The sequence below is a fragment of the Gambusia affinis genome, linkage group LG19, assembly GCF_019740435.1.
Source record: "Gambusia affinis linkage group LG19, SWU_Gaff_1.0, whole genome shotgun sequence".
Classification (NCBI taxonomy): domain Eukaryota; kingdom Metazoa; phylum Chordata; class Actinopteri; order Cyprinodontiformes; family Poeciliidae; genus Gambusia; species Gambusia affinis.
Window position 1 is genome coordinate 4,248,736 of NC_057886.1, and position 12,340 is coordinate 4,261,075.

Consider the following 12,340-nt stretch of genomic DNA (forward strand, 5'->3'; position numbering starts at 1 on the left):
CTGTGATCCTAGAAAACTATTTGATACTAGTGACTCCTCTTCCACTTTGTACAGAAAACGAAGAACACAACCAGTGAGCGCTACTTTTGCCAACTGTGTCGCTGAGCTTTTTAAGCAGCACACTGGGGGGTTGTTCAGCACTGCAGTCCAGTTGGCATCGAGATCAATGTAGACAATTTGTAGAGTAGGCTCGTTCTGTTCTGCAGCAGACTTGTTGCCCTTCTTGTTGTTCCCCCCTTTGCCCCATAAAGGTATCGATCTGACAAGTTTACACCTCTTAAATGTAGCCTTTAAGTTCCACCTATCAGCTAAAAAAATGTGTTTCTCTTCCAGATTTGTCCTGTATACAGTCAAAATCTTACAAAAAGGCATTTTAAAATGCTAACTTGTTTTTGTTGTTTGTTTGTTTGGATATGTTAGTTAACTCATTAGGCTTGTAAGTTACATAACACTACACACCCGGTTGATATATATGCGCAATATGATACATTTATGTGTGCACGGTGGTTAAAATAGCACCACCTGCCTTATCTGATTCCTGAAGCTACAAACATTCCTTCAAATCCTGATAGTGAAGCCAGACGTGTTTCATGCCTGGTCTTGTTGTCTAACTCTGCTCTAAGTATTCTCTAATCTTTTTCCAGATTAGCCCCTGCACTCTTCAGAAAGTCTCCTGAGTCGCCGTCGTCCTCTTGAGTTTCAAGTCAACCGGTCTTGCCCTGCGGAGACGGAACACCATCATTCGAAGGGGAGATGAAGCCGGATGGGGTCGCCACGGCAGCACTGGAGCCAATGGAAACATTGGACTCGGATCCAGCAAATGAGCCGGCTCCGGCCGCAGAGCCGGAGCCCAACCTCGTAGACATCCCAGCTGGGGAGATGCTGCACCATCCAGCTGGAGATGTGAGTGAAGCGAAGCCACCGGCAGATCGGGGCAAGGAAACCCCCGCTGCCAAGATGGTCGCCAAGGCCTCCGGCGATGCTAAAGCCAAGACTACCAACAAGGCCACGCCCAAGACAAAACTCAGCGCCACGAGCTCACCCAAGACTCTGTCCGGCCCACGTTCCAACGTGTCCCGTCTGTCGAACGGCACATCGAAGCCTCAGACGAATGGCGTCATTAAGAAGACGACACCTGCTGCAGATAAAAAGAGCACCCCGACCTCTACTGCCACCAAAAAACCAACCGGTGCAGCAGCAACACCAACTTCCAGGACCACAACTAAAGTTGGGGAGAAAAGAGCTCCAGGGACCCTCCCTGCTACTAGCAGCACAAAGTCAACAACTGGAGCACCAGCAGCCAGAAAGACAACATCTGGTACTGCTAATGGGGTAAAATCCACTGCTACTGCTGCTGCTGCTGCAAAAAAGACACCAGGTCAGTTGTGTTTCTGTGCTGATTCCAACTTGTAGGGTGTTTTGTTGTTTGTTTTTAAGTTGCAGTGCCTTGCAAAGGTACATTACAACCAAACACTTGAATGTTTTTATTAGGATTCAGTGTGAATATGCACAGATTTGCATAGTGGAAGGATTTCCTGTAAGACTTTTTTTAATCCTTCCAAACATATCTGAAACATGAATTGATGTAATTTAAGGGCTAAACTTTATCAATTAACCACCTTACAATAGTTCAAATGCATCATGTGTTAACATTGGAGTCGTTTTGACAGACTTTGAACTAAAACTGTGTTCAGCTCAACCTTCCTTGGATACCTTTCTTTCACCCTTTCTCTCCCTCTTCTTTAACTGTTCAATTTTACTTCACTCCTGAGACCAGCGCAGCGCACAGTAACCAACTTCACAGACAGCCAGGTGCTGACTGGGGTGGTTTTCAAAATTGAAATCAGTTTGAACATTTCATGATATTTAAATTGATCTTAAACTCTGATTACGGTTAGCGTAAGTGTGCAAATATAGGCTATTGTTTGTATCTATATCTAAAAAATAATAAATACCCCACCCACTTTGCAGCTATGTGCTACTTTGCAACATGAGTTGATGAAAACATTTTTAAAGGGTATGATTTCTTTTGCAAGGCTCTGTATGTATAATCACACATTTTTCTGCACCATTTAAACAAGCATTGTTTAGTGATATGCAATAATACAATACCTACGCACTGCATGGATTTTTATGCACATTACACATGTCAAATTTGCCCCAGATCACTTTAACAGTCTATAAAAGAAACATCTGCCTGACCTAAATCTGTGACTTAAGCAACTATTTAAGTCTGCATTGTTGAATAATGTCCTCCCAACATTAATTTCTCAATCCTGTCTCCTCCAGCTTCCAAACCCGCCTCTGCAGCTCTAACCAAGACTAGCTCCATTGCCTCATCCAAGATGGATAAACCCCCGGTTTCCAAAGCAACCAGGTAAAAATGATTCAAACACTGTTCAGGAAAATTTGCTTTTTCTTCTACAAATCAATAAGTCCACCCCTCTGATAGAAATAATCCAATTTCATTGGCCGAGAGTTATTGCAGTAAACAGCAGTTGGTTGAAAAGGCTTGAATTTGGCTGCTGGTTCAAAGAGGATTCTGTTAAAGAAAGAACTCCCTGGAGGAACGAAGGACAATGATCCCCCACATAAAAGCCAGGCATAAGTAGGCCAGCAGGCAGCCAGTGTTGGAACAAGCCTGAGAGGAATGCCTTGCGGAGTTTCATCAGAGCGGGCATTATTCAGCTTTATTAATAAAACAAGTTTTTGGAGGGAGGAGTTTAAAACAGGACGGGGAACAACAGAATCCTCTCAGCGGATCTGCTTCTTTAAACCCAACACTTGTTGTGAGTTCTTGTGGGGCGGCGTGTTGTTTCCGTGTGGCGATCAGTCCAACTTGTGTTCCTCACCTGAGTCACACTGTGTGCATGATGTTAGATCCTGAGGTGGCTCCGTGGTAGGTGAGGACATGAGGCTGAACGAAGTCTTTGTCCACATCCGAGTTATGACCAGATAGAGCCTTGGGGAGTCTGGTTTGTTTGGGAAACTAGTGACTTCTTTTTTCCTCTCTGGTATGTTATTTTGTTGGTCTGCTTGTGTGTGTGTGTGTGTGTGTGTGTGTGTGTGTGGGCACATTGTTGGACTAGATACCAGTTAAGAAAAGAAAATGGGGAAAGTTTAAGAATTCCCCACAAATCACTCATGGTTTCAGATTTTAAAAAAAATAGTTTTTTATTAAAATATGCCGTCAGCTTGTTTCAATGAAAGACTCATAGAACCTCATGACACAATAAGGAAGAATTTTAATCATTTAAATTGCATTTTAGCATGGTGTGTTTACTGCTCAGAAAGAGGGTTGGAGTTTTCTAACTTTGTGCCCAGAAAATAATCGGTCAAGACCAATCTGGCTTCGGAAAGTTACATTTCTGAAGCAATTGTGCATTTCTACAAAAACGGACAAAAACTGTGAGCAAATAACACGTTGTCCACTTTAATTCTATTCACACCAGTAGCAATGTCGTCAATGATTTTTAAAAGATTTCAGAAGTACTCTAACAGACACCCCACTTTTAACTCTTCAGCTGCTTTTCATAGCCATTACCCAAAGTGTAGTAAGATGGAACAAGTTTAAATTATTCCATAAAACATTTTAGATAAATCTTCAGAGATAGAAGTAAATCTGCAGTTATAACAGAAATCCTCTAGCAAGACTTTTCAAACGCAGAATAAAAGTCATTGGTATAAAACAATGAAGTAGAAATAAAGTACCCTAGTGAAAATGTGGAAGTGTTTTTTTTATTTGTGCTATTGTTGCACGCACCTCCTCTAACTCACACTAAGTAGCCTGTCACCGTGAGTCCGGCGTTTGAAATCCCTCCCCCCTCCCCTCCTCTCTCGTCTCCTTGTGCCCTGTGTAGCAGCTGGATTGTGGAGATTACACTCAGATTACTGCTTTATACAATGGTTGATGTGCAAACATCTCGTTAAACAGAATTATACAAGGTCATGTTGGTAATCGCTTGCGTAGTGTAGAACCGTAGCTGAGCAGCACATACCAACTGTCCTGATGATTTCACTCCGTACGGCTGAAAAGGTTATTGTGTTCCTCCAGTATTTTTCCCATTATTGTCTGCTCATTTGAAAACTAGGGTAGCTTAAATGCTGATTAGTAATGTTTGAGACTAATTCCAAATCTGTCTCGAATGGCTGAAAAAGGACCGGACTCATTAATGTACTTCCCCCAAAGAGAAATCAAATAAATAAATGCAGGAAAGTGATGCTATTTGCTACTCTGCTGATTACCTCATTAAACAAACAAACCTAACGGTAACGCAGATAAAACAACTTCATTTAATCAACAGCATCGGCTGTTCCAGAGGAACAACACTGACCCTTCTGAATTCTCCCAACCCAAGGTGGGTATTCAGTTGCTACTGACTTAAAAATAAGCACAGATTGTCTAAAAATGCAAAGCAATCATAGAGTATATATTTGTCAGCCTCCACCTTAAAGGAAAGACAACCTGGTGGCACACACACCAAAACACACACTGTTTTTTGTACACATATAAAGGCGATTCAAGTGATGTAATTAGGTTCTTACCATGTTACGTTTTGCAGATGTTTGCTATTGATACTGATTCCACTCGGCCTTTGCTTAATACAAAGTATGCAAAGGCTGTGAATGCTTGCGTAAATGTGATTTCTTGGGGTTTTTTGTGTTTTATTATAACTTTACAAAAACCTTAAAGCCTCCCACCCCCCCATTGTCATAACGGGGTATTTGTGAAGAATTCTTTTGGAAAGAGATTCATTTGATGCAGTTTGGAATAAGGTTTGCAACACAAATGTGGAAACCGTGAAGCGCTGTGGATACTTTTCAGATGCGTTGTATATTTAGACGCAGAGGAGGATTTTCTTGCTGCTGACCTACATCCCAAACAGAGTGACATAACTACTACTGATGGGCTCCTCAAACAAGCCCTGTACACCCTTGAAGGCACTCTTGGCGTGACGTGCGTCAGCTTTTGTATCCTGTCGTGGGCTTTGACAGGGCCATAAATTTCAGCTTTAATTAGATTTTGACCTTTTTTCCTTAACTCACTCGGTTTTTAATTCAGGGCCGTTATCAGACAACTGAAGATGAACTCTGAGCTTCTGTTTGCTTAGTCTTCCTCTGAAAGTGCAGCTGATTTCATTTAATCCAAAGCAGGTTCTTGTTATCTAACAGATAAAGGTGCTCAGCTCAAACAGGTTCAATAAGTGGCATCAATCTAATTCAAAACAACTCGCTAATGTTTTAGGTTTTTGTTTAATTTAATCAAGTTTACACCTTAAATAGATTTTACTGGTTTGCATTTGAATAAGAGCTCAATTTTCGTACATGAAGCCTTTTGTGTCGATTACTTCTTCAATGCTTTCTGTCTTTTTTTGGTATTTATGTTGAGCTGAAGGAATAAATCCTGCCTAGTTTACAGAGACAGCAGGGTTCTCGTGCAATACAGAGGCTACAAAAGGATTCTCCCGGTCTTTGGAACTGTAGACAGGACGTGTGGTGCACCTGCATCAGAGGAATAGAAGCCAATTACTATGCAGGACATGAGTTCGTCTGCCGGTGTAATACTCTGCATGATGGGAAGGCAAAGATGGGGGAGGGAGGCAGACGGGCATGCTGGCTCTCTGGACACATGGCACATGGGCATTTAAGTCTGTCTTTGGATACATCGAAGCAAATTGAAATCAAAATGGTTGCATGAAAGGAAGAGGGCTGTAGAAGGGAGAAAGAATAAGGAAAAGATGCAACGCAGTTTAGAGAGGAAGGTGAGGATAAAGCGATTGTAGAGCAGAGGATACCAGGGCATTCAGACTTTAATGTGCAAACATCGCCGCCCATGTTCCTACATTAGTCATGCTCCTTTTCTCCGCCGATGGTCCCCGAGGGATGATAAATTTTTATTGGAGTGGATTGAATGCCGCCCTCATGAGTCAACAAATTAAGTTAATGTAATGCTCTGACATCGGTGAGTGCCCGGTAAGCAGCAGCAGGAAGGGCTTCTTCTTCAGCGGTCCGCTGTCAAGCAGATCCCATGTTGCACAGGCAGTAAATCTCCCGTCCTACCGTGGGCGCGGCCAGTGACTCTGCGGCGCAGTCTCGCTCCGGGGCGATTATTTCAGGATGCGGCCGCAGAGCCAATTACTAAATGGATTAGGTCGGAATGAATTGGCACACTTCTGGCTGTGACAAAAACAATGTGGGTGTTTCACTCGAACCGCAGACATAACGGAGATATTCAGGACAGGGACTGCTAGAGAAGAGATGCTTTTATATTTCTGTTTGAAATATAAGCTTAACATTTGCAAATTATGTATACTTTAATGTACAGTTTTCCTAATTTATTTGTCAATTTAAAGTCAACGAAGCGATTCAGACCACTTTTACTTTCACACCAGTAATTGCAATCCACTATAACCAACTTCCTTAAAAGTCACATTGTAAAAGAGCTTGGCACCTCACAAAACCTACCAGCCTATGGGCGTCCACCTAAACTGACTGCGTGGGCTAGGAGAGAGCTAATATATGAAGCAGCCAAGAGGGCCATGATGACTCTAGAGGAGCTGAGTTATGTACTCCATAAACCCGGCAAGAAGAACGTCCCTGTGAAAAGAAAGTTAGAAGTCCCCGCCGCAGTTTGCCATGTAGGGGGCGATGCTAACCTGCGACAAAAGGTGCTCTCTGATCTACACCCAAAATACCCTGTCCAGAAAAACTCACATTGCGTCTCATTGTCAATGCACCGTTTAGAGAAGCCAATCAGAGTTGATCTGAAGATGGATGGAGCTAAATACTGTGTAATCCTGGTAGAATACCAATTTAAGGTGACACTAAGCAGGTACTCACCTGCAGGAGCGTCGCTGCAGCCTGCCTTTGACTGTTTGTTTTCCATTATGGTTTAAAAGCCATGGACAGCCACTCCGAACTGTGAGTACATTGATTTTAAATGACCCAAAGTGAATGAGGAAGTGCTCTATTTGGGATTAACATTTGGTTCCAGATTTGATTTTGGCTAATTTCATAGTTGCTAACTGGATTAAAACCAATTTTAACTCAGTTTGTAATAATCCACAGATGTTTAATGACTGAAGTGGAAGTTTCTCTCAGAAGAATAAAAACATATAGCACACATGTCTGCTCTGTTCAGAGTTAAAATCAGTGGGCAGTTTAAAAATAAGATAAGATATATTATTACTTTTCAGAGGGCTTTATTGAAAGCATCATGGACTCCATTTTCCCTTGCTTCCTTTTATTTAAAATGTTTTGCATAAATTGGCAATGTATTTGATTGGAAGCTGTGCAAAATAGCCTTGATATTCACTGACTGATTTTAAATGTTCTCTGTGGGAACATACACACTATTTGAAATCTGTTTAGTGATTTCAAATTAGTAGAAAGTGCACAACTTGCTAGAAATATCTAACCAGAGAGAAAAGTTTAGCATTTTCCTAGTAGTCTGTCCATTATCTTCCATTCTGTAATTGTTCATCCCTTTTTGTTCATGTCTCATAAAATTCAAGGGAAATATGTTAAAGTTTGATTCCATAATGTTACAAATGTGAATAAGTTCAAGCGGTACGAAAAACCTCTATGAGGCATTCTAATAATTTCTATTATATTCTTTGTAAAATGACTGAGAAACTATTGTTATTATAAATAAATAAAATCAAGATTTACACAAGATTTACACAACATTTACACATTAGTTTTCATTTAAAGTCTAGTTCTACTGATATTACTCTGACATTTAACTTCAGGTCAAATTTAAAGCCAAAAATAAAGATAAAGCCACTATTATGGTACTAAACATTATTTAGACGGTTTAATTGATATATTCCCCTTGTTATAGTTGTCTCTGCTGCAAGGAGATGCCTTAAGTCTTAGTTTTCTTTTACATACTCATTCGCCTCGGTCTCATTTTGTGGCAGCACAGAATTCCCAGCAGGCAGCCAGGTTCAAAGTCTGCAGTACGTATGCAGCTCTTTGAAAGCGCGCATGCAGATCTGCGTTAAGCTAAAATGTCGTCAGCCATCCTGAGGCGAACAAGGCGAACTTTCAGTGTTCTGCTCTGTGCATCAGTGGGCCGGGAGCAACTAGCTGACTGAGTAATACATGATTTTTCAGCTCCAGTGCCTTTCTGGGTGTTGTGTTCAAAATTAGCTTTAACCTCAATTTATGGTGTGTCTCCATGGAAGGTCTGTGGTAAGATGGAAACAATGAAGACAGATTTCCCTCTGAGGTGAAACCAGCACCATAATTTAAACAAAACACTCTTGGGTGTTTGTCAGTCACTCAGTTGACGGTGAACTTAATTATAGAGTGAAGCATCAGTGTATTTGGGCTCTGTGTAGCAGTTGCGGTTAACTGCTTCTAATCTCAGATTACACAAGATGTCAGTCTGTGACGGTCTGCGGCCAATTCAGGAGTCATTAGGAAATAACAGATTGAAGGTAATGTAATGAGATTAGAGGTTCACTGGAGCTGCATATAGTCGTCATCATAACATAAATATCTTTGTATGTTTTAGGGTTCTCTACCACCACTCTTAGCTCTGACTACATATCCAAACTGACTTCTCTATGGGAGATGCAGTCAGTTCTCCACAAAAGACCGTTGCTATGAGTTGTGCTTTTTTTTTATTAGCGTCCTTTGACTTATGACGATACTGACGGTTCCCATTGCTGAATAAACTTTAAACATTTATCCACAGATGACGGCGACCTTATTGCTTCCGTTAGCAGAGCGTTACTATGTTACATCTTCGTTCTTCTTCTGCACCTGTGGTTCATTTTCTGTTTGATTCAAAACGATTACCTCTGTCCAGAGAGACTTAGCACATTTTTTGTCATGCTTGCAATTTGTGTGCGTTTAATTGTTAACTGAAAGCAAAGTTTACACATCCATTCCTAATAATTAGCCGTCACGAAACCAGAAAGTGCTAAATGAACTTTAAAAGTCCAAGTAGGGCTTAGAAAAAAACCCCAAAAAAACTAATTAACATTTCCATAATTTCCTTACTGACATGGGGAAGAAGTTTCCCAAACAATGCTTATTGGAAAATAAAATATTCAGGGAAACAGACGTAACCTTTTTTCAAGGTGTGGCTGCGGGAGCACATAAAGGTCTCTAGCTCCAGTCTATCAGGCATTCACACCACACAGCCAGTTAGCCAGAAAGAGCAGCAAGAGTAAAAGGTGGAGGACTTGTGGTGTAAACAACAGATGGTGTAATCTGACCTGAAGATATCCCTGTGAAGATGAGGCTGTGTCCATGACATTGAACCATTAGTTGGGCGATTGTGTGATCGCTCACCTCCTCATCAAATAACCTGGTGCAAGGTTCAAAATACACAATCCCAGTGCTTTTAACTGGACTCTTGTCACTGTAATCCGCTCAGCTTTATTGTCTTGAATTCAGTTGCGCAAACACTGGTAATAGTTAAAGACACGTCAAAACTAATGAAAAACTTTAAAACAGTGATAGTTAATATTTATCATGTCTTAAATGACCTTTTTGGTAATTGGTCATTAAAAGCAAAATGGGACAAAAGTATGGACTAAATGTCAACTTTTTTTCACTCTCTTGCCGTTTTCTCTCAGTGACCATGTTAAATCCAGGGCTTCTTATAGTCACCCGACCTGTCTGGATAATCTGTATTCCCTTCATCGCACAGATTATTATGATTGCTCTTCCTGAATATCCAATTAGCATCCTTCATCTCTCATGGTGCCAGTTTTTATCTTCTTATTGTCCTCATTCTTCTAACCTTGTAACTTAAGATTTTTAACTTTCTAATTGTAGTGGGGCAAATAATAAAAAATTTTAAAAAATCACTCAATTGAAGTTGAAATTTTAAAGTTTCTATTTTGTTAACCAGGGACAAAAAAAATAAAGACAAATACTTCCAACAAGTTGGAAAGCTGGATCTCCCATCTTTCACATCAGACCCACAAAAGAGGTAGGAGACGTGACCTTTTGAAAATGCGTATTGCTGGCATCCTGTGAGTTTGATGAAATAAAACATCAAATCTCAAAACCCTGTTTTGGGTTATCAGATTTAGCGACAACGTTTTTTGTTCATTCTTTGAAAAATAACTGAAGCTGAATACAGATCCTCTGTCTGGACTTTGATTGGGCTTTTCATAGAACAAAGAGACCTTCATATTACTACTCGAAAAAATGATGAAAACCATTTAGCTCTAGTCGCATGTTTAAAAAATAAATATGCAACATGGTGGTCCACTTACAGAAGGCCACCTGTAAGTGGTCTTCTGCAACCACTTACAGGTTCACATCCTGAATTGCGTTCAGTGTGATGAACAGTGAATGAATATTGTGAATGAATCAAGCCATTGAGGAAAACATGAACAATTGTAATATTGTGATTAACCCACATTTTACTCTAATTCTTATCTTTTAGCTCATTGGTGTCCCCTTCACTCTCTCACTGAGCTTTCTGATCTTGGTCAGTAAGCGATGACATTAGGGGACAGTGAAGTGAAATTGGGTGTACTGATATATCGAAACCAATTTCCTTAATTCTGGGAGGTCGGCAATTGAAACCAATTTTATCCACCGATCTTGTATAAAAATCACTGTCTCCTTTTGCTCTGCCATGACAGAGGACTGACTGTGTTCAGAGACTTTTCAGACAAAAAAAAAATCTGTGTTGATCAAAATTGGAATCGGCAGGTCAGGCTTTTTGAAGATTGGTTATTGGCCAGAAAACTTCAATCAGTGCACTTGTAAGTGAAAGTCGATCTTTGGGCTAAACTGTATGCTAGAAAAAGTAGTCCTTTTAATTTGGTATTCAGTACTAAGACTGAGTACTAAATTTTTCAGTACTAAAATATTAGAAAGATGCTGCCTCTAGTCTACTACTAATCTACTAATACTTACTTATGTTGATCATTAGCAAAAATCTTGCTTGAACTTAAGCATTAGCTGCCTCATGCCACCTGTTTGGTTGGTTTTAGATGCATTTCATTGCTTTTGCCTGGATGTGAAGAGAACCCAATAGCTCTGCTTTTAGAATAGTGTTCGTGTCTAACTGGGAGGGCTTCAAAAGGTTATTTTTGTTCTCCGTTAAGTATTAAAAATTAACGTAGTCCCAGCCATTTTCTCTCTACCTTCCTCCTGTCGCCTGTTCTCTTTCTGCCAGCGCTAACTTACTTCTTTATTTAGAAACAGGCAGTAAGTGCAGTGTGGACCCAGGAGATGGAACACCACAGCCTTGTCAGGACTGCTAGATGTAGGTTACTTTGCTCAGAAGCGACATACAAGCCAGTTTCTAGGCCAGGACGGCTGGAGCCGGGTGGCTGATACATGGTGCCCCAATTCCCCTTGTGGGCAGGGAGGGAGGAGTGCCGACTGAGCAGAAGAACAGAATTGCTGTGGGGTTAGGATGCATCTCTAGGGTCTGTTGTGATTCATCTTCCATATAGCTTTTCTCTGTCTCTCATGAGAGTGTGTAATGGGGCTCAAGAAGAGTCAGCTTGGACTTACTGGGCTCTAAATCAGTGCTTTAATAGCAGATTACATTTAGATGGAGGCCCTCCTGATTTGCAGTTTCATTTTCCTTCAAATGATTTATCAAACTTTAGTAGCCTTTCTTCTATTTAGTAAAAATCCGTTTGCATAGGAGATGACTAATGGAAGTAAAAATCAAGATTAAATTATTTTTCTTTAAATGAATTTTATTGTATTGCAAGCATAGATTGACTTCAACATAAAAAATTGTACTGGTGAATTACCAAGATAGTTGAAACGAGGTCAAAGATATGGGAAGTTGTGGAACCAAACTGTTCACAGTATTTTAGACATTTAGAGGAAGGACTGGGTTGTTCAACAAGTCAAGATCTAAAAGGAAATGAAATCAGTGAAACAAAGTGGTAATAACTATGATTTTCATGCAGAGGTGTTAAATGGTCTTCTTTGTGTTTCCTCAGGGCCACAGCAGCTTCATCTCGACCGGCTACCGGATCATCTCAGTTAGCCAGCACACCCAAGAACTCCACAGCTACATCCAAACCTGCCACTCCTAAACCTGCCCCCACCTCTGCCAAGACTGCTACTCCCAAATCAACCACCACTACCCCCTCTGGTGGCAAACCTCCTGCATCACAGTCAAGAAATGCAACCCCTGTGAAAAAAGGTCACAGAAAACAATTTTGGCTATTTAACACATTTGTAAACATTAAATTTATTAATTATTTTGCTCTAACATAAAAGACATAATATATAATAAATGAATTACAGAGAGTAGACTTTAACCATATAGTGTTGTATCAAAATAGAAAACCCAAGTATAACATCTTGTGGTTCTGATCAAAATATTCCTTTCACC

The 12,340-nt window shown here is 40.5% G+C and overlaps 1 protein-coding gene across 2 annotated transcripts in view; it reads left to right on the plus strand.

The window, feature by feature from the left end:
• The window catches only part of wu:fb95e10 (nucleolar protein dao-5), a 40,228-nt gene that overhangs the window by 22,992 nt on the left and 4,896 nt on the right, over window positions 1–12,340 (plus strand). For both annotated transcript variants that reach the window (XM_044100432.1, XM_044100431.1), the window contains exons 2-4: window positions 645–1,378; window positions 2,290–2,377; window positions 11,943–12,148. In XM_044100432.1, the coding sequence (XP_043956367.1) occupies window positions 754–1,378; window positions 2,290–2,377; window positions 11,943–12,148 (919 nt within the window). In that variant the 5' untranslated portion in view covers window positions 645–753. The remainder of the gene's footprint in view (window positions 1–644; window positions 1,379–2,289; window positions 2,378–11,942; window positions 12,149–12,340) is intronic.